Consider the following 20,873-nt stretch of genomic DNA (forward strand, 5'->3'; position numbering starts at 1 on the left):
ATGATGGTCTCGGGTACAGATAGTGTAGTTTGTTTGGTATGCAATGATCAACTTCGCCTGTTGGGGAAGCCGCGATCGAGCACTGGAGAGAGAATCGGGTCGAGCCAAACAAGACAAACAAATCACGGGATCCACCAAATATGCACTAGTCCAAATACAGCCAAACATCAACAAAGCTGTTTACACACCTGGTCGCTGCGCATACCACACGGAGTCTCAGCCATTCGTGCCTGGTCTCGATAGTTGAAATTTTTTTTGTTCCAACCCCCACCTTGGTGGCTCAGGAACCATCATGGCCAGGCTGAATGATTACACGGCTCCCCCAGAGTCGATTGAAGCCCGTAAGTGAAGAGGAGAGGAGGGGCAAAATCTATTCTATCTCATCTGCGCAATTTGCTGACGCGATATCTGTCTAGTCAAGCGGCGATTCGTACGGCAAAACCGGGAGATCGCACGAGTGAATTCCATTCAGTCGCTTCGAATTCGGAGTTTAGAATCAGAAGTGTCGCATCTTCTGGCCGAAAATGTCTCGCTGCGACAACAAGTCATCAACCTTAGCCAAGAGACCGAACGACTAGAAACGACGAAGACTCTTCATAATGGAGTTTATGATATCAAGTCGCGACTTGATGCTAAGCTAGCAGAGCTGCATGATTTAACCTCAGAGCTGGGCATGCTTCCTCGAAAATTCGGCAAGCTAGACAAAACCGACTCTGAGCGACCAAAGGCAGCTGAATCCCGGCCACAACTTTCAGAACCAGAGCAGCATGGATTGGATGATGGGAAATTACCAGCCATTCTGGAGGACAAATACTTCCCTCGAAGAACCCTTGAGTAAGTTGATATGAGCGGGCGCAATCTTGGCCTATAACTGATTCGTGACAGAGCACAAGAAATACAGGACATTGCCCAAATGAGCTCGAGCCCATTTCAACCAGTAGTGGAAGAGGATCTATTACAGCCACCTGCTGGTGATATCGGAAGCCCAAGCCCGAAAGTCCACGAGATATCGGACGTCCAACTAGAAGATCCCGGCAGCCCTGATCCATTCCTTCCACCTACACTCGAGACGCGGAAAAAGAAAAAGAAGGCAGAACCAGTCATCTCAGAGGATGATGGCGCTTCACCCCAGGTCCACCATACATCAAGCAATAAAACAGCACAACCGAGAAAATCAGGATCCAAACGCAAATTCAGCCCAGATGAGGATGGCACTTTATCAGACGGAATGCCCGAAAGTGACGAGTTCCAATTCAGCCGACCTTTTCAGAGCCCAAAAAAGCGCACGGAGCCCTTGGACATGGGAAAGCAGGACACCACACCAACCAAGACCCCTGTGGTCGCTAGACGAGGACGACCGCCTAGTGGCACTGCAAAGCGCAAGGTTCTTCAACCAAGTATGAAATTCCCCTTTATTCTATCCTAACTTTCCTATGGTAATCTTGAAACTGACCAACTTGATTAACAGAGACTTCGAATACGAACTTGAGCTCGCCTAGTAAAGCTCGTGCGTCGCTGCAGTCAGACAACAAGATCTCACAACCACTTGGTCGCAACGAAAACGCCGTAACACTACAAAAAACTAAAGGCAAAAGCTTGAATCAGGCAGCACGCCGACCGCGTTCAGCTTTGGATACTCAAAAGGAGAAGCGTTCTCAACTGTCCGTTGAGACAGATCAACAACATGAGCCAGCTCCCACATATCCAAAAGACCCTTTCATGATGCAGGAAGACGGCATGGCCAGCACCTCCGACGATATGTCTGCATCTCGAACATCTCGTCGCCGAGGCGCTGTAGTCAGCTACGCGGAGCCCAATCTACGTGCTAAAATGCGTCGTCCAACCACAGATATGATTGATGCAGTAGGCAAAAACGGTGCCCGCAGATCTTCCAGTTTCCTGATGGAAGGGTTTGATGAGGCTAGTGATGTACAAGAGGGAGAAAGACCAGCAGTTGGTCCTTACTCAGCCAAGGGTGAAGACGACCCATCCGATCTCGCCCTTACCCAAAAGACCGCAAGCGCTCCGTCCAAATATGAGGCTTCCGATCAACTTGCGGGGACGGTATCTCGAAGGAGACAATCTCGTCGGCACTCGTCGAACCCTAAAGGCGCCACCTACGAATCGTCATCAAGAAAGGATTCAATGGAGACAGAACACTCCCCCGTATGGAATTTATCACCGGTTACAGCTAGTAAATATTCCGCACAAACAGACGGCTCTTTTGAGGCCGATGACTTTACATGGAGCAAATCAACAGTCGACAACAATACTCGGCGGGAAACTCGTGTGGCGGCACGGAGGAGAAGTATGATGGTGTAAGAATGGTATCACTCAACAGAGAGCTGAAGTGCATAACCTAACATTCAAGTTCTTTTTTTTTTATTTAATTGTGTATTTACATTTTTGGTCTGTGTTTTAGCGCAGTTATCATACAGATACCCTTTGGAGTTGCTAAATCCATTTCATTTTTTCCATTTTTTCATTTCTTCATTTCTCTTTATCATGGTTGCTACCTTTCGAGTTTCAATAAAAAAAACCTTCGTAGGACATATGTAGTAGGCACCACGCAAATGATGTGCTTTATGGCAGTGGACTTGTCCACAGCGGGTGAATCTATGTACTATTCCCCACAACATACCCTAAACTACATATGTAGTCATAATTTAAGAATGGGGTGTGAAAAGCTTTTTGCTCTTGACTGTCGCCTCTGTGGCTGGTCGATTTTCGGACCATTGATTGACACCCTCGCATCCTTTTACCGTGTTAAAAGCTTCACTGCCAGAGTTCCGGAGGTCATGAAACTCCTTTTAATCATATCTTATATGCTGCTTCCTCCGCTAGAAACAGGTCATCCACGCCGGGAATACCAATTCTGAGTCTGAGTCTGAGTACTTCGCTAGACCGCTTCCTCAAGAAACCCGGGATGTATTCTTGGATGGCTTAGGCATCTTCTCGTATGCATTTGGACTAGGCTTTCTTTTGGGTTTCGATCGACCATGCTGGTGTTGTGAGCAGCATGCGTCTGCGTTCTGATTTTCCGAAGGATCCGATGAATCTTCATTCCCACGTCGGCGGCCCCGAGAATTCGAATGGTTTTGGTTATGGTTGTGGTTGTGCTTGTTGTTATGACTTGGTCTCGCCCCATCGTAGCCAGTGTCGCTGTCGCTGTCTGAATCGGAAGAACTGGAGGACTCGGACTCAGAGCTACTCTCGCCGACTGGTCGAGCTTTGTGGTAGATGCAGCATACTAGTTGATGGAGTTAGAAATGGTGGTTTGGATTTGTCATGGGGATGGGAAATAATCTTACCTTTGGAACTCTTTTTGCCCATTCCCTCGTTATCTACGACGTCTTCGCTCCATCGGATTCGTCGAGAGGTGGATGGCTCGGCGGGCGCGTTTGAGGTCTCTTCGCCTCTCAGTCGGAGAGTAGTTGGAAGTCGGACGGTGGATGAATCTCGGGATGTTTCGGTTATCGTTTGGAGATGAGGGTTTCCTGGTTGTCGCGTTTGAGACATGATGGGTATATGTTGCTTTGGAATATAACTAATTGAGAGGAAGAAGAGATGGAGAAAGCTATGGGTGCCTTTTCTTTGAGATGGCGTGGGGTGAGAGCAAAGGAATGGTACCACCTTGAAAAATCTCACCGCCTACGGTCATTCACCAGCCATTCTGACATACTAGTATATGGCGTGAGGACTTACAGAAATATGAGATTATTTACTGGGAAAACAAGGGTAAGCATCTTGAATCATGGTCATTTGGTGGATTTTTATCTCAGAAGAGATTGTTCATTTTTGTTTTGATAAACTAGGAGGAAGAAAGCTATCTTTAGAGATATCAAACAAGATCCCCATGGTAAGAGGCAAAAGGACAGCGGCTGCATTATGGTGTAGTCAAGCTCACCGCAAAATGACTCAAGAAAAAGAAAAAGGATCAAGAAATCAAGGTTTGGGTCTATGAGGTATGCTTCTTTCCGACTCCAACTGAATGACCCATGGTCCATCGATGGCTTATAGGTCGTAAGTAGACCAGCCATCGAGACCATCATCCCTGGATGTTAACTTCGTATCTCCCCTCAATTCGGTAGAGCTAACCAGCTTAGGTTGTGGTAGCTCTGAGCGTAACTCTTCATCCAGTCACAGTTCGTCCTCCTGGTCCATCTCAGATGGCTTCAGCAGACCGCCCACCTTCATTGCACGGTCCCTCTCGGCGACTTGTGCGTCCCGAACAGCTTGCTCTCGCTCTTCAGCATAGAGCTCTGCATTATCATCAGAGAACTCCTTCAGTGAAATCAAGAAGTCACGCAGGTGAGTCTTAAACTTGTTCAAGTCATCAGTGTAGGTGAACAAGCCAATCACAAATTGCTGGATTTGTACTCTGCAAAAGTTGGAAATATTAGCATTTGTCTGATTTAGACTAGTGAAAGAGTGGAGAGGATAGAAAGATATAAAATGACAAGACAGTGTGTACATACTCTTGCAGGTTCTTGAACGCATTCTGAAGCAAGTTGGCAACGTATTGCTGTATGAATTCCTTGTTCGAGGTTCCAGCAGGGGCCTGATCGGGAGTGTAGATGGGTTCCGAAATCTTTTGGGACTCAATGAAGTAGAACATGCGGGACAAGAGCATGGCCTGAGATTTGAATCCTGTGTACAAGAATGAACAGTCAGTTTCACTTCAATTGATAACGGTTATGTGGCCAAAGAAACGTGGAAATACGTACCCGCCTTGTGATCACTGTCGGTGAGAACGAAGAAAACATCCTGGAGAATAGGAATGTAGAATTGTCGGAAGAAAATGGTTGCGGTCTGAACATCGGTTTCCGCCATGTTGTTCATCAACTCCAGGCACATAGCAAGACCAGTGTTCTCCACCTCTCGGTTGTCATGCTTCGATGCCCACATGCATGAATCGATAACAAACTTGAACTGAGATGCATCTAGCTTCAATAGTGCTTGAAAACAGTACAAGTTGATGGCTTGCAGCAACTTGAAGAACTGTACTCGATGTTCGGGATATTCATGGAAGTCTTTGTTGATCATCTCCAATGTACAGGTGAAGACACTGTCCATGATAGCAGGAATTTTGTCTTCCATGAGATTCTGTGGTAAAGTAAAACGTCAGTCAACGGACTACACAGGGATGCGCAATCCACATTGCTGTTGAGAGAGGGGCAGGATGTTGAGGAAAGATTGTGGAAGACTCGACTTACATGAAGCTTATGAATTATGGTTGTCATGACATTCAAAACTTCTGCTTCTCGTGCGTCTGGTACATTTCGGTGATAATCAACGAGAACCGCCTCCAAGAGAGGAGGCACCATGTTAGCGTTGACCATTTCGAGATCATCCGACTTGTCCACATATGTGTCAATCAGCTTCAAGATCTCCTTCTTGATGGTGCGAAGACCCCGGACTTTAGGTGTTTTGGGGGCAATTTGTCCTTTTGCAGCGTTAGTATGGTCTATAAATTACCCATTGGAGTGCGATAGTGGGGTTTACATACCGTCGCTAGCCACCGCATCATTGATAAGTTGACTGGAGGCGCGGTACATATTTAACATGTCATGGTATATGCGGCCAATCTGGGAGTAGAAGTAGGTTCCAATAGATGAACAAGCGGCTACATTGGTCTTCATAATGTTGCCGATAATCTTGATAGTATTACCATCCTGGAGGATTGCAGCATTCTGGTTGGCCTCCGCGATAATCTGGTCCCAAGCTGAGTTGGGCAATGCCATCAGATTTTCGATCAACCGATCCTGAAGACCCTTCTGCCCTTGCGCAGAGATCATATAACCACACGCTTCGTAGAAAGTGTGAATCTGCTGGGGAGAGAGATCCATGGTGATCTTTCGCATGTTTCTGACGATCTCCTCAATGAAAGGCTCGTTTTCGCCAGGTTGCAAGGCCACAAAGTGTCTGCGACACTTATTGGCGATCTTAATGAAGGTATCGCAAGCCATATCTTGGACACCTTCGTGTGTCTCATGCATGAACTCGAAAAGCTTGTTCACCACAGTCTTCAAGAACTTCCAATGGGCCTTCAAGAACCGGGGGTATTGGCCGACAATGTACATAATATTACTTGCCACGACCGCCTTATTGTCCTTGCCACGCTTCTGTTCAGTCAAACCCAGAAGATCCTTGATAACGGTAACCAAGAAACGCTTTTCCGTTTCCTCATTCATAGCTCCAGAGATCGAACCAATCGCCCAGCAGAGGGTGTTGCAGTTCGCCCAAGACCATTCTGATCCGTCCACTTGCTTCGCCAATTTGTCAATCATGATAGTTTCGGTATCCACAACATCCAAGTGTGTGAGGTAGACCAAGCACTCTCGGATCGTTTTGTACAGCTGGATGGTGTCACTCTCCTTGACAAATTCACGCACGATCTCTCCCTCGTCATTTTCCACAATCAAAACCTCTTCTGGACGGACCATCTTCTCGATCATGACCGTGCGAAGGTTTGAGAGAACGGTTTCGTACTTGTGTTTGCGCAGAGGGTAGTTGGCAAGGGTGCTTGGGTGAGGCGCACCCCCGTTTGCCAGACCACTCACACCCATCGTCACGAGCGGGTTGATATCGGTGATTGGGAGTTGTTGCATCTCTTCGTAGAGTTCTTGCACCAGTCGGGTCCAGTAATCCAGGCAAATTTTGAAGACTTCCCGATCATCAATCTGACTGACGCGAATTAGGTAGAAATGGGCGTGAGTAAGGTAATCTTGGTTCGGAAGCTTCTCAATCAGCTATAAAAAAAGGTATAGTTAGCATCCAACCGGTTCAATCCGGGGCGAGGCGAACGCAGAAGCGAGAGGGAAATCAATCAGTTCACATACCTCCAGGTGAGCACTGAAGAAGCTAGACAAGAAAAGTGCCAGATTCGAGACAAATTCTTGGTCCCTGCCGTTGCTACGCGCATAGGTCTCCTTCAGATCTAGAGACAAGGGAATGACGTTAGAAACTGCGGTCAATGTCTCAGTAAACATATGGATAAGTCTTTCGTCGTAGTTGTATGGAGCGCCAATCTGCAAGCCTCCAATCTCGGTCAAGCATTTAAGGGTCACGTTTCGGAATTCGGGGGTGCCCAAGAACCGTGTAAGAAGGGTGTTGATAATGGGGGTTTCGAAGATATATCCTAGGGGGATCCAGTTCAAGAAACGCAGGAGCGTTTCCAAAGTTGCCTTGACCAGACTGGGCTGGTTTGCTGTGTTCAAAACCTCGGAGCAGAGCTGGAAAATTGAAGCGAATTCCTGGGTCATGGAGGTCTTCAAATTGCGAGCCTTGATCGAAGTCATCTGGTCTTGCGAAAAGTCAAAGACCTCTTCGGAGAGTAGGCGAAGGATGGCCATATTGTTTTCGCAGATGGAGAGACTGGAATGACAGGAGGAGATGATCTCATTGATGAACGTGGGCCAGTTGTGCGGCCATTCCTGCTTCAGGATCGAAACCAAGACCAGGTTCAGTTTGTTCAGGAACGCGCGCTCATTTCGAAGCTTTTCCTCGGAGCTGGAGTTTTCGATGATGAAATTGACGATGAAGTTTCGGATTCCTATAAAGCAGGAGCGAAAAATCGTTAGAGCGCATGTTTTCGCAGGACAACGAAATTGTGAAGCAGGGGAGGGGGAGAAATTTATTGCAACATACCTTGGCACTGGTCTCTGGGTAGCACCTTCCATCGGGTCATAATCACATCGTCGAGGACTTGTAGAGCAATATCTAGCGATGGTCAGCATGTGGCGGTCCGAGCTTGACTAGGTAGTTCACGCACATTTTGTCTGAGGATACGATGCCTCCTGCAGGATATTTCCGACGGTGACCCAGGCATCGGGATTTTGCTTGAACTAAATCGGGTTATAAGAATCGAAGAAGGAAAGAATCGGTATGGATGCGGGAGAATATAGTAGGAGGCTTACTTCGGTGAGTGTCTGCTGGGCTTGTTTTTGCTGGATATTGTTAGTCTAGGATTCCCCAAAGGCGGATGATCACCGAAAGAGGTTGTGTCAGAAAAGACTGGAGGAAGACTTACCACGTCGCCCTTGCCCTCAAAGAAGGCGCGGACCGTGTTGTCCAGCTCTTGTACAGAAACAGACATGACGCCGCAGAGATTGGCGAAGTCGCCGGGATCACGAAGGCGTCACGACAATCCCTCCCCAATGGAAAAGAGAGAGAGAGAGAGAGAGAGAGAGAGAGAGGAAGGATCGGCGGTTCTAAAAGAGGAATTGGTGGAGACCGTTACAGCCACGTCACTTTTGGAGGAAGAGGGAGGGGGGAAGGAAGTGAAGATGGGGGGAGGGGGGAGAAGGAAGAATAAGAGCGGGTTTAGGTAGGAAGAAGAGAAGACTGGTGGGGTAGCAAGTTTGGGCTTTTGGAGGGGTTTTCGGGAGGAAGTGTTGAAGTAATAGGACAAGCTCTTTTTTACCCTAAAAGAAAAAGAGCCGTCAGGATCTGAAGAAAGAGATCGGCGTCAGGAACCTCTAACTGGAAAAAAACTCTCACGAGAGTCGGCTTGGTACAGTAGCTCGTCAACACTGGCGGTGAGGCGCGTTCCCGTTGACGCTGAAGGGGAACTCGAGATATTAGTCAGCCAAGCTCTCACGGGGTTTCCATGGTTTGCACATACATAGTATAAGTAAGTAGAAGTAAGTAGGAGGTATATGTGTTGTGTGCTGTGTGCTGTGTGCTGTGTGCTGTGTTATTGTTGTGTTTCATTTCTTTTTACTCTTTGTTCTATTATACTGATACGATTGAATGTCCTCATCTCCCTGTTGGTAGTTGGTGCACATTGTTATTTTGACTGTATGTATGGTATTTCGTTTTGTTTTTTCAATAAGATAATATTGGCATGATTATGAGGAACAAATTAGGATACGGATACTAAGAGAGTTATAGAGTGTGTGTTTAGAACAAAGATAAAAAATATAAAAATATAAAAATATAAATTAAATTAAATTGGTCGCGACATGCACGTATTTTGTATATCCATACTTATGCCGACAATCTCGACGGGAGTGCTTGTTTGATGGTTGTGATGACCGAATGATTTGGGTGCGCGAGAGAGAGGGGGCAAGTGGGGCGGGGCCAGACCACATCCTCGAGGGGACAGAAATACGTTACTTACATACTTACAATGTAGTACATGATGATAATGGAGATGTCTGTGTATGTATCCATGGATATATACTAGTATACTCTCCCTATTAATATCAACTTTGAAGATCCAAGTCGGGGGCCTTGAATGCCATGATGAGTATTGTTATTTTATTTCTTTAATTGTGATTTCTTATTTCTTTTGCTTAGATGTCACAGCCCCTCCTTTGGACAGGGGTCTTTCCAAGGTTGAACCGGGGGCTTGGGGTCCCACTAGACAGAATTCGAGTAAGCGGCCCCGGCATCATCATGACTCTGGAGTCTCATCACACGCTTTCCACTGTTCCTAGAAGAATGGTGATGTGAAAGCCTTCTTGTTTTTTCTTCTCCCCGGGGGTGTGCCAAGGACCTATTTACATTCAATCTTGGTACATTTAAGTCTTGTCTTGTGGAAGGATAGTTCCCGCCATACTAATTGGTTAGGTTTAGCCTCAATGTATAATATAAATGAGGATTTTTTTCCTTTGGAAAAAAAGACGAAAAGGCAGCCAAATAATCAGCCAAAAAAAAAAAAAAAGAGAGAGAGAGAAACAAACAAACCACAAAAGAGGGGGCGAAAAAAACCACACTAAGATGTGACTTGAGCAAGCCAGGTGCAGCGCGCGGGCGTGACCAGCTGATAAGCGATGCATAACCGCCCAATGCGCGGACGCGGCGCCAATGGCGAATGTGGAATCGCGCCCGTACCATGTCAGCAGCAGGTCAGTTACAGGACAGCGACAGGTCACTCAAAGCCGCCCGAAGCCGCCCGAAGCCGCCCAACTATTTGCGCGCCCCACTGGGACACACCAGAGCAGGACACGGGGCGCCAGGGAACGCGCGCCATTGTCGCTCCGGTCGCCTGGGAAATGATGGGTGTCTCAGGCCCGCGCACACTTCACCTGGTTATGGCGCCTGCGCCTTCCGATTGGTAGACGGGTGTGACGCCGTCCTTGCCGATCCGCGCCAACTTGCTCCTTTCCCGTTTTTCCCTCTCTGTTTTCTCCCCGTGGGTTTTGAGCTAAGACGAGGAGGGGTGAGGAGAGGAGGTGGGTTTGGTAAATTACTCCGTCCCAATTTGGGGGCCATTGGGGGCGTCAATGGTCTCGAAGACTCGATTATTCTCTTTGAAATTGACGAGGAGGGGGGAAGGCTGGCCATGAAACCACAGGAATTAATAAATATAGGATAAATATAGGATAAATAGGAAGAGGGGGGTTATAAGGGAGATTTATTATACATCGAAGAGAATAGTAGAAAGAGACGAAGAGGGGGAGAGAGGATTGGGAAGAAGGACAGAAAATAGGAAAAATCATGGGTTTCTTTCTCTCTCTCTCTCTCTCTCTCTCTCTCTCTCTCTTTTACACACGCGCTGGTCTATTATAATTCTAGAGTCTTTTATCTTTTCTTCTCTCTTTTTTTTGTTTTTTTTTCTCTTTTGATTTTCCTTTTTTTTTATGTTATACTTGTAGTAGTCCACCCCCATTATTATAGACTCTCTCACTCTCTCTCTCTATATTATTAGCTCCCCCCTTCTTCCTCTTTCCCTTTCCTTTCCTTCTTTCTATCTTCCTTTCCCTCTCCCACCTTTTCTTCCCTCCCCCCCTCCTTTTTCATCCTACGAACTATTTTCTTTTTCTTTTTCTCCCCCACTTTATTGGACTCCTTACACCCTAAATAGAGGTTTCCATTGTCTGCTTGATCAGCCGCTCTGGTTGTTGGCGTGTTGGACTCAAATCTGGGGGCCGCTCGGGAAATCAACCCACTCTCCTCCTTTTAACGCCGGGCTCCCCCATATATTTATCTACGGGAAGGATCCGTACCAAACTCAAGGATTCTGGCCATCTGAACCACCGAAAAAAAGCGAGAGAAACTAAGCGCTCTGAGCTCAAGACACTAGAATCTCAGAATCCCAGAGTCAGTCAGCTCGAGACGCATTGACAATAAGCGCGGGAACCAGACCGGAAGCCGCTCGTGTTGAATCTCGGCAACTTCCCGCGCGCCTCTGCGGGAAACAGTGCGTGTGTGAGCGCGCGCCTTGACAACCTTTCCTTTTCTAAACTTCGATGATAAAAAGGAATCATTCATAGTTGGGGGTTTAATCTTTCTTCTTCCCCTTTTCTTTTTTTTTTTTTTAACCCCCTCGGAGGCAGCGCGGAAAGGACGCAATAAAGGGACACAAGCCATCAAGACTACTTATACTACAACTGCCAAAGATTGAAATGACCGCTATTGCAACCGCACCAGTCATGAGTAGCCATGACTCAGGAACAGAGGCGGGCACAGAACATAGCCCTTCCCGTTTCACTGCGGTGAACGGCAAGGACACTTCCGTTCCCCTCAATGGGGCCAATCCCATTCCAACTCAGCAAGACCGAGTCTCCGTGAGTCTAGATGTCCGGGATCATTCCAGGCAAGATATCTCAGAACATGACGAAAATAGCCCTGAAGACTTGTCATCACGGCCATCGCCAGGGACATCGGCGCACAGCCACAAACGCAAGAGATCTTACTCGAGGGAGCAAGAGTCACGGCATCCATCGGAACCGGGTGGCACGGGCAGAAACTCCATCAGCCATCCATCTGAATTGAATGCTCCGCCAAATTCCAGTGGATTGGGCTCAGGGTCCGTCTCAGATGTGGAGATAGCGCCCCATTTACATGGCCGATCCGACCCCCCGGAATCCGCCCAGCCTCCCTCCAATGGCTCATGGCCGGAATATGATTCTCAGCTGGTGAGCCAAGCTCAACGAGCTCAGCAAATCGACACATCCGACGCTCAGCTGGCTGATGCGCTTCAGAGAGAGGCGCATTCCCAAGATCCCAACCATCGCAACTCATCCCGTCCAAACCCCTCCGCCCCCACGAGTCAGCCCTCCTCATCACCCGCGTATTCTTCGGAGCGACCGACGACAGCAGTACAGGTCGCACCTAAGCGTAAGCGGGTCTTTAGTAACCGAACTAAAACTGGTTGCATGACCTGTCGACGCCGAAAAAAGAAATGCGACGAGCAGCATCCATCATGTGAGTACATCCTCCGTGGAGAAAATTCTTTCTTCTGCTTCAATTCTCAAACTTTTGCTCTTTTTCTTTCTTTTTGTTCCCTCTTCATATCCTTTCTCTCAGTCTTTGAGAATTGATGTCGATGTCTCTGGTTTCCTTCCGCCTTTCATTTGAAGTTTGAAGTACAAGGCTCGACATGACAAATGGGGCGTCGAGCTAACAATTAATATCAGGTAATAATTGTCTTCGTGGAGGATTTTTATGTGAAGGATACTCATCACGAAGTACTTGGCAAAAGCCTACGACCCCCAAGGCTCCGGTTCCGCTACAGTCGAAAGAAGGATATCCTGAAATCGGCGGACAATATCTCCCAGAGGCACAGCATCATGACCGACAAATGACAGAGCACATGGATGTTCGAAAAATGCGCCCAGTTGTGGTAGAGGAGGAGCGACCTGTCCCACAATATAATACTAGTCCTACAGAGACCAACTCCGCCCACCCAACGTGGCCGAAACGTGTATGGCCAACGCCCAACCACCAACCACCGTCATATCCATCTGAGCATGTGGACAAGCCCGATTACCGAGGGGTCCCATTAATTCATGAACTTCCCCGAGAGGCACCGCCCAAGCCGGACTATCCTAACGTACCCCCGATTCGAGAAATCTCTCATGGACCACCACCAAAGGCAGGCATGCCTCTTCTCTTCCAAGGCTCTACGGTGCCGCCGGTTCCTGCTACCACTACTATGGATACGAACAGCCCCCAGGTGCAAGCCAGAATGGCGTTGAGTATCGAGAACCAATTATCTAATCGCAAAAGTAATACCGACACCGAAATGGACAAAATGATCAAAGGCGATCTTTACCAGCCGTTTGACCTGCAACTCATGGAGGCAAAAGCACGATGCCGAAGTGCGCTGGCGCGATTCAATAATGCCTGTAACCCCCTTGGTGGGCTAAGCTCTAAAGAGCAGAATCGCCTCCTAAAAGAAATTCTGGCACCTCAGCCTTCATGTATGCTTAAACCTCCTGGGTCGCCGGGCCCCTCCGGTTCGATGTGTCGCCCCGCCCCAAGCATTGAGCCAGGAGCAATTGTGGAGTCTCCCTTTACTTGTCATTATGGCCATCTCAGTATTGGCGAGGATGTCATGATCTCTCACGATTGCTTTTTTATCGACGACTGTTATATTTTTATTGGCGCCCACACCTGGGTTGGGCCGAAGGTCACCATCCTCACTACCATGGCGCATTTAAGCATGCAGGAACGTAAAGGCACTCAAAGTCGATATGAAGGGCGGCGAGTGCGCATCATGGAAGACTGCTATATCGGTGCCGGTTGCACCATATACCCTGGGGTAACACTAGGCAGAGGTGCTTATATTGCCCCCGGGGAAGTCGTTCGAAGTGATGTTGTTCCTTATGGATTTCAAGGGTTCAAACCCAACTACATGTGAGGTGATGAAAGTGGATTAATATTTTTGCGAGCTACGGATTTTATGGAGGAATGATTCCCAAACTTGGATGTTTCTTGTTGATTGACTTATCTTCTTTTTATGTTGAAGTTGCATTTTCCCTTTATTATATTTTCCATTATATTTTCTTCGTCTTTTGTCTTCATCAGCTATATGTTGATTTTATTTCAACTGTATATGATTTTATGGCGCCTTGGGGGATTTTCTATTATGGCTAGAAAGGTGGGGATCGGAGCTAGGCGAGTTGTCATGCAGTACATATTTAATCTTCTGAAGTTCGGAAGGTCCCTTTAGCAGTACAGCCTCCAGATAGGGTTGTACGCAATGTTAGACGACGAATATGTGTATATAGTATGACTTGAAATGTTGGTTCATGCAGATCAAGAAGAACGAGTTGAGATTATCTTGTGTATGAAATCTATCTAAACAGCTGGCATAGATAGTTCAAAATGTTTTGTAATACAGCATTTATCAACGAAAAGAAACAATGAGACATCATGTAAGGAGGGGGTATCTATCTGATTCTGGGTTGTGGCGTAGGATCATTGACTTGCAATGCAATACAACCCATTTGAATGTAGTCGTTAAGTCAAAAATGGTTGTACAGTTTTTGACATTTTTACTCCCCTGGAGCTATGTTCATGGACCAGGGGAGTCGATGGAGCCATAAATGTATCGGCATGCAATTATTTAGAGCCAATCCAAGAACTCAGGAGCAAAGTAGGTGACAACAATTCCAGCCCCTGCGCGAAGAATGCCTTCGGTACTCTCAAACGCCATGGCCTTCAAATCGAAAACGCCAGCCTTGGCACCAGCATGGATCATGGCAAATTCACCACTGACCTGGTATGCCGCAACGGGCATATCCTCAGCAAGGTCCTTTGCATCCCGGATGATGTCGAGATAACTGCTGGCAGGCTTCACCATGATGATATCAGCGCCTTCATGGATGTCACGTTGAATCGCTCGTCGGGCAAGCCCTCTGCCACCGGGTGGGAGCTGGTAGCATCGGCGATCGCCAAATGAAGGGCATGAACCAGCCGCGTCACGGAATGGGCCATAGAGACAGCCACTAAATTTGGCGCTGTATGACATCAAAAGTACGCGATGGGCCAGACCGGCTTCAATCAGTTTGAGTTTGATTGCTCGAACTCTCCCATCATTCATATCAGATGGGGCGACACAGTGCGCTCCTGCTACGGCATAGGCCAGGGCCACGTCGGAAATTCGATCAACCGATTGCGCATTATCCAGAGTCCCATCCTCCCGAAGGATTCCGCAGTGGCCGTGTGATGTGTATTCGCAAAGGCAAACATCTGTTGTAATGTAAAGTTGGGGGAAACGAGATCGCAGCAGGCGAATTGCCTGGATGACAGGGCCTGCTGGGTCATCTGCGGCAGTTCCAAGTGCATCCTTGGCCGAGGGGTGTAATGGAACACCAAAGAGTATGACGGAACGAAGGCCTTTTCGGACAAGGGGAGTCAAGAATGGGACAAGTCGATTGACGCCCCATCGATATTGGTTAGGCAGGGATGGAATAGGAGTCTGCTCGTCGGGGTTATCGGTGATGAAAAGCGGGTAAATGATCATATCCTGAGAAAGTCAAGCGAGTTTCAGCATGGCGACATTTCAAGACTCAAGGAATCTTAAATACAAACCTTGGTCAATTGTCTCTCTGCTTGCCATGATCTGCTTAATGGGTGACTGTAGCCCGCATGAAGTTGGCTGGAGATGTCTCCAGAGATGCTAACACTTGTCGCGGTGGTGCTCGCATATGAACGAGCGGTGCGAGACTGAGCATGAGAGATCTGGGAGCCCCGCTCATCGCCGTTGGAATCTCTAAACGCAATATCGGACACAAGGTTGGAGAAAGACATGGCGGAAGAGTATGTAACAACCTTCACATATAATCAATTCAAAGCGAAGCTAGGAAAAAAGAAATGAAAAGATCCTGAGAAGAGAAACGTGAGTGGCGCTTTTGAGGGGAGGAAGAGTGAGAGTGTGAGAGAGAGAAGCGGGTAAAATGTGTCAGCCGAGGGAGCGGGTAAGGCGAATGGTACCAGCCGTGATTGGTTGATCTCTTTACTCCTTCATGGAGTTACGGAGCGGATATCACGGAGTACACACCGATCAATTGATATGTATAGTATTCATAAGGTACTTACTACAATTGAGTAGGTAGGTATAGTTCCTTTACAAGCGATATAATTTTTTTTTGACTACGTTCACTATAGCACTATCTACTAATTAAATCCAAGCCCTTCCAAAACCCCCTAATTACTATCTAGAGATATGAGAGCGCCTGCGCTAGCTGCGGCTCATCAATTTGAACCACTCGAGTCATGTACGGGAGACGACAGCCTGACCGCCTAGCACACCGCTATATGTGCTGCTCCAAGATGGGTCCATATTAATGGGCCGCGGAGCTACTTTCTGCCACCTTAGATGCCCCACCCTAAACTCTTCTTCTTCTTCCCTCCTTATCTTCCTTGGTCTACCTTGTGTTAATCCCTTTCAAATATCAGCCTGGAATGGAATCAGATAAACGAAAATGGGCGGCTTCGGGTGAAGACGATAAAACCCCCCAGAAGAAAAGAGTTCTTGGCCCTTCGTTACCCCCGCCCGCTCAACCGTCCGCAGAAGATAGTGAATCGGACAGTGACGATGATTTCGGGCCCAGTCTACCTCCTCCAGAGGGGTCATCTATCGATCCAGGTCAAAATCTAAAGAATCGACCAAGTCTTTCATCGCCAAACCACGAGACCAAGCAGCCAGATACCCAGCGAGACCAATGGATGCTACATCCACCCGAGCAAAGCGATTGGGCCACCAAGATTGATCCCACGCAATTAAGAAATCGGAAATTTCAAACTGGCAAGTCGGCACGCACAACTACTTCTAAGCAGACCGATTCTTCCTGGGTGGAGACTCCGGAGGAAAGAATGCGTCGACTCGGAGACCAAGTGATGGGTGTGGGAACTTCCTCCAATAACTCCAAGGAACGGTCTTCTAAGTCAAAGCCCGCCAATTCTGAACTCATGGAAGATAAAATCAAGAAATACAATGTGAGTGGCTACTTTTGTTCCGTTTTTGTCCTGGGCTTTCTCGGGGGAAGCTAATATGAGCCTTCTAGGATCGAACTGGGAAATCTACTCGCCTAGAAAAGCCAGAAAGTGAACAAACCGAGGCAGAGGATGACCCATCTGCACGGGCATTCGATCGTGAAAAAGATATGGGAATGTCATCGAAAATCTCTAGTGCGCAACGCCGAGACATGGTAAATCGAGCTAGTGACTATGGCTCCCGGTTCACAAAGGGTGAATTCCTATGAACCTGCCTAATAATATAGCTATTGTATATACTAATAAACCAGCGTATATTGTTCTCTATAATTGCTTTTGTCGTACTAAAAGACTGGAGTCTCCATTCTTGTCTGGCGCATCCACATTGGAATCTTTCGATTAGATCTCTCTTTCTGACAGTATCAGCCATCCAGCTTTTACGTTCTATCGCAACGTCAATATTCTTTGATATCTTCTTCAATCCCACGTTTTGTACCGAAGTAGGGAAGTTGATTATATTGCCTTTCATTACAGTAAATAGTATACTCTGTTGAAGATAGACTTTATGGTTACAAGGTCATATTATTGAAAAGTCTGACAGGATTCATAGCCGGGCTAGCTGGGATACGTGAGACATTTAAAAAAACCTACCCTCTATTCTCGCGAAGAAGGACCAATAATCAATCCGGAGATCCGCTATTCGCTTTGTTTACTAGAGGATTGTATGTATATATCATTTTATGGAAATCAATCATGAAGTAAAATCTATCTGTAAGAAGGTCGGTATGCACTGACAATTCTTGCGTTAGGCTCGGCGGCTGTCGGCCACCCTTATATTGGAGCCTCGTACAACAATACCCTTCTTCCAGATGCAACTGTATTCATGGAGTTGTGTGCGAGGGTGTCAAGAGATATGACGGCTCATTGAAACCAATCAGCTGAGGTACGAGAGAGCACTTTGATCTTAGGGCTTGTCATTGCTGGATTATAAGGTCAATTTGGGCAACCTACAGACTGAAACTTCGACTTTAATGGACTGGACTTGCTAAAAACCAGACCATTAGAAATTGAAATGAATTTTCAGGTCCCGGGATATGGTAAATTTTCAAAATAGGAATTCTATGTTTACTAGACTTCACCAGAACTTTCAATCTTCCGATTATGCATTCACTAGTTATCTCAATCGATATTAATCTAGTTGATGTTTATGTGTGAGTTCTTATGTACCCAAAGTAAGTTTCAATTGTAGAACTTCTGGCTAGGATACCACCAACTGCTCTTATTCTTGAAGGTCAGAGTGATCTCCTCAAATCTGTTTTGACTGTATTGTATGAGGATGCCAATATTAAGGATCAGATTTGCTTTTCAAATATGACCTTTTTGCAATATAGGTCTTCCTGAACTGGCAATATACGAAGGCGCATCCATAGACCACTGATATTTCCACATGATAAATACCAAGTTCCTCAGATGCATTCTTACAGGGTGTCTATGATTCCTAAATGCACATAAAGATTTTCGATTTATTGTACTAACACCTCCGTCCAACTTCCAAGGGCGCACTTATCGAGGAGGAGATCGACATATCAGATAGAGGGCAGGGTCAATGGCCGTGGATGCTAAGCTCGGCTTGAAATCAACTGCCGACTAATAGCTTATTTTAAATGAATTAATTTGTGTTTTGTATCGTCTCCGAAACTCGTCATTTGTGTAAGTGACATAGGTACTCGGGTGTCTAGTGCATGATATATCCCTAAGATGCTGCGTTTTCCGTGTCGAGTTGTCCAGCATTCCTATTTCCCCAAAGAAATATTCCGTTTATCTTCCCAACTAACAACGTGAATGGTTTAGCCATTTTGTTTTTGAGAATTATCTTGGGCTAGGCTAGTTGTTTCGGGTTAAGCAGCTCTACGAAACTAAGAAATGTCGGTTTAGCCAGGCGTATTCTTCTTTCTTGTTCCGGGAAAGCTTGCTGACATGCAGGAGCTCAAGTGCTCGGTTTTGGCACGCGAGTGCTATGATTCGCCCGCTATGAGCACAGCCGCACCGCTCGTATAGCTAGCGCCGGCGTGAAGGCGCGCCGGCTTAGCTCCCGCTTACTCCCGACGCCCATTGGCGCCGCTTATTAGCAGAGCCCGGTTCATGAAAAGGAATCTTTGTACTCCGTACTTGATGGGATTATAAAATTGGGCAATCGGTGGGATAATGTGACGTACTTGCCAATGCCATACAATAGCAAGAAGGCCAAATCGAATGAACAAGATGACTATGGCTAAAATGTACCTTGGAATAAAATCCATGGTACTTTCATCTGATATGTATATGACTAGTGTGTGAAATACAAGACAATAAAATATTACATCTATTATTTCGGGACTTCTTAGTTCACTCCTAAGATTATTTCTACACAAATAAACCAGAGATACACAAATGTATTATAATAATATACATTAAGAGATAGCACATGTTAAATTTTTGTCTTCTTACACTATGTGTTACGAACCAAGTCTTACTATATAAAGCGTGATCAAATATAAGTCTCTGTGACAGATCAAAGTCGGGACAAACAGTGGCTAGATTATGTTCAAGCCATTTTATCCGAGCACAGCATCGTACCGTGAAGCTGACGGGGAAATTTTATTAGAAATTGCTTTCAAGAACATATTAGTTGTGGGGGACATGCTAATCAGGAAAGGGTTAGTCCATTGTATAACAGTCTCATAGATCGAAAAGCTGAGAGCGCCCGAAACCTAGGATCGAAATATTAGTCTCATAACAAAACCAACAGCAAGAACGAGAGGTACGAACACTCAATCTAATGAAGCGCGGTGTGGTGCCTCGCCATAAAGCAGAAACACCCTCGTGTTTAATCACCGAGTGGACACAATCCAGCTAACCTCGATAGCGCTGGTTTCCATCAATGGCCTGGAGTCGCGTCTTGACCGAATCGAAAGGCATTGTCGCGTACACCGTTACAACACTTGCCAAAGCACCGGAGAATATAGCAGATACTGACTTCGGGATGGACATCGCTTCCATTCGCCCCAGGAATATGTTATAGCTTGTAAACCGCACCATCGCATTTGCGGACTGCTTCATGGTCACAGGGTCACACCCCGATATAGTCCCGGTAAGCCTTCCTTGCGGAATATGGAGACAATCCCATATATAGTGGATCTATATAGCTTGGGTCCAGCCCGATCGTCAATCCTTTTTGTCTTGATCGTTTCATCGGGAGTCACTACCACCACGGCCTCTGCCACTCCTGCCATCAGACCCGCACACATATTCCCTAATGTTGCGACTTTACCCGTTTGGTCAATTAGCATAAATTGCCGCACCGTGTCGAATGGAAAGAAACAAATGGAAGATTTTGACGCATTTGAGACACAGAAAGCTCCAGCGCCGGTGTAAAGAGTACCGATTTCTTGCTGGTGAGTTGTAGAAGCCAGGAGTTGGATGAGTGATTGTCGATTGATGCTACCGGCCCTCGAGAGCTGTTGGTATGTCTTAAGATACTCGGTTGAGTACTGTAAATTGGCTAAATGTTAGTTTATCTCTCTCTTGTTTGGTAGAATGGGCTCCATACGGTGATCAAGCTCTCAAAGCCGCCAGCAGCGGCTCCTGCTAATATAGACTGCCATGATGAAACTTGCTTTCGAGGAGACATGATTGATGAAAATATATCGCTAATACCAAGTAAAACATGCGGATGTTTAGTTTAGTTTACCTGCCATCATGGCCGTATTAGAGATGAGCTAAGATGCTCCTCTAAGGCGCGGGTGCCGATGGCGGGATAGAGGAATCGGCCTCTATGGATCTTTCCGACATCGCAACTTCAAATTTCAAGTCGATATACACGAAAGAGTATCGTACGACACTATCCCTATTGTCCGGAACTTTGCGCGAAAATCCTTTCGTGGTTGAAGGAGTCTCGTTTCTCGAGGGGGCAGCTTCCTTTCGGAGCACTCCAGAGTCCAGACCCACTCGGAGCTCTCCAAAGCATCACGTCTCCACTTTTCAAACCCCGGAGTCACCCTCGTACTATAGAGCATCAAAATCTTTTGGGAGTGGACGCTAATCAAGTTTCCATTAGCATTTGTCCCTTGGAAATAATGTGGAATGTCTGGTCGGGTGTCTGACTTGTTGGCTTGGAATATCCGAACTGGGCTTTACCCAATTGATTCTCTATATCTGTC

General features: G+C 46.7%; 9 protein-coding genes across 9 annotated transcripts; 4 read left to right on the plus strand and 5 right to left on the minus strand.

The window, feature by feature from the left end:
• Window positions 1-292: 292 nt before the first annotated feature.
• On the plus strand, window positions 293-2,322 carry N7478_007320 (shugoshin family protein; the record flags this gene model as incomplete). The annotated part of the gene is made up of 4 exons (XM_056923534.1): window positions 293-341; window positions 417-834; window positions 886-1,397; window positions 1,469-2,322. 4 exons carry the CDS (start codon window positions 293-295, stop codon window positions 2,320-2,322), a joined length of 1,833 nt encoding a protein of 610 aa, XP_056781571.1.
• A 590-nt stretch (window positions 2,323-2,912) lies between these two features.
• Window positions 2,913-3,519, minus strand: N7478_007321 (PPP1R11/YPI1 family protein; the record flags this gene model as incomplete). Its single annotated transcript, XM_056923535.1, has 2 exons — window positions 2,913-3,250; window positions 3,312-3,519. 2 exons carry the CDS (start codon window positions 3,517-3,519, stop codon window positions 2,913-2,915), a joined length of 546 nt encoding a protein of 181 aa, XP_056781572.1.
• Window positions 3,520-4,140: 621 nt separating this feature from the next.
• On the minus strand, window positions 4,141-8,098 carry N7478_007322 (exportin CRM1; the record flags this gene model as incomplete). The annotated part of the gene is made up of 10 exons (XM_056923536.1): window positions 4,141-4,381; window positions 4,479-4,650; window positions 4,728-5,106; window positions 5,217-5,446; window positions 5,510-6,752; window positions 6,843-7,555; window positions 7,651-7,722; window positions 7,775-7,847; window positions 7,920-7,949; window positions 8,033-8,098. The coding sequence occupies 10 exons, from the start codon at window positions 8,096-8,098 to the stop codon at window positions 4,141-4,143; spliced, it is 3,219 nt and encodes a 1,072-aa protein (XP_056781573.1).
• A 1,696-nt stretch (window positions 8,099-9,794) lies between these two features.
• Window positions 9,795-10,067, plus strand: N7478_007323 (uncharacterized protein; the record flags this gene model as incomplete). Its single annotated transcript, XM_056923537.1, has 1 exon — window positions 9,795-10,067. One exon carries the CDS (start codon window positions 9,795-9,797, stop codon window positions 10,065-10,067), a length of 273 nt encoding a protein of 90 aa, XP_056781574.1.
• Window positions 10,068-11,354: 1,287 nt separating this feature from the next.
• N7478_007324 (uncharacterized protein) lies at window positions 11,355-13,594 on the plus strand (the record flags this gene model as incomplete). The annotated part of the gene is made up of 2 exons (XM_056923538.1): window positions 11,355-12,156; window positions 12,369-13,594. 2 exons carry the CDS (start codon window positions 11,355-11,357, stop codon window positions 13,592-13,594), a joined length of 2,028 nt encoding a protein of 675 aa, XP_056781575.1.
• A 708-nt stretch (window positions 13,595-14,302) lies between these two features.
• N7478_007325 (porphobilinogen synthase HEM2) lies at window positions 14,303-15,489 on the minus strand (the record flags this gene model as incomplete). Its single annotated transcript, XM_056923539.1, has 2 exons — window positions 14,303-15,205; window positions 15,271-15,489. 2 exons carry the CDS (start codon window positions 15,487-15,489, stop codon window positions 14,303-14,305), a joined length of 1,122 nt encoding a protein of 373 aa, XP_056781576.1.
• Window positions 15,490-16,143: 654 nt separating this feature from the next.
• Window positions 16,144-16,943, plus strand: N7478_007326 (GPALPP motifs-containing protein 1; the record flags this gene model as incomplete). Its single annotated transcript, XM_056923540.1, has 2 exons — window positions 16,144-16,677; window positions 16,746-16,943. The coding sequence occupies 2 exons, from the start codon at window positions 16,144-16,146 to the stop codon at window positions 16,941-16,943; spliced, it is 732 nt and encodes a 243-aa protein (XP_056781577.1).
• A 2,623-nt stretch (window positions 16,944-19,566) lies between these two features.
• N7478_007327 (uncharacterized protein) lies at window positions 19,567-19,773 on the minus strand (the record flags this gene model as incomplete). The annotated part of the gene is made up of 1 exon (XM_056923541.1): window positions 19,567-19,773. The coding sequence occupies one exon, from the start codon at window positions 19,771-19,773 to the stop codon at window positions 19,567-19,569; it is 207 nt and encodes a 68-aa protein (XP_056781578.1).
• Window positions 19,774-19,775: 2 nt separating this feature from the next.
• Window positions 19,776-20,344, minus strand: N7478_007328 (mitochondrial carrier; the record flags this gene model as incomplete). The annotated part of the gene is made up of 2 exons (XM_056923542.1): window positions 19,776-20,204; window positions 20,264-20,344. The coding sequence occupies 2 exons, from the start codon at window positions 20,342-20,344 to the stop codon at window positions 19,776-19,778; spliced, it is 510 nt and encodes a 169-aa protein (XP_056781579.1).
• Between the last annotated feature and the right edge of the window lie 529 nt (window positions 20,345-20,873).

The sequence above is a fragment of the Penicillium angulare genome, assembly GCF_028827245.1.
Source record: "Penicillium angulare strain IBT 27051 chromosome Unknown utg000004l_segment0_segment0, whole genome shotgun sequence".
Classification (NCBI taxonomy): Eukaryota; Fungi; Ascomycota; class Eurotiomycetes; order Eurotiales; family Aspergillaceae; genus Penicillium; species Penicillium angulare.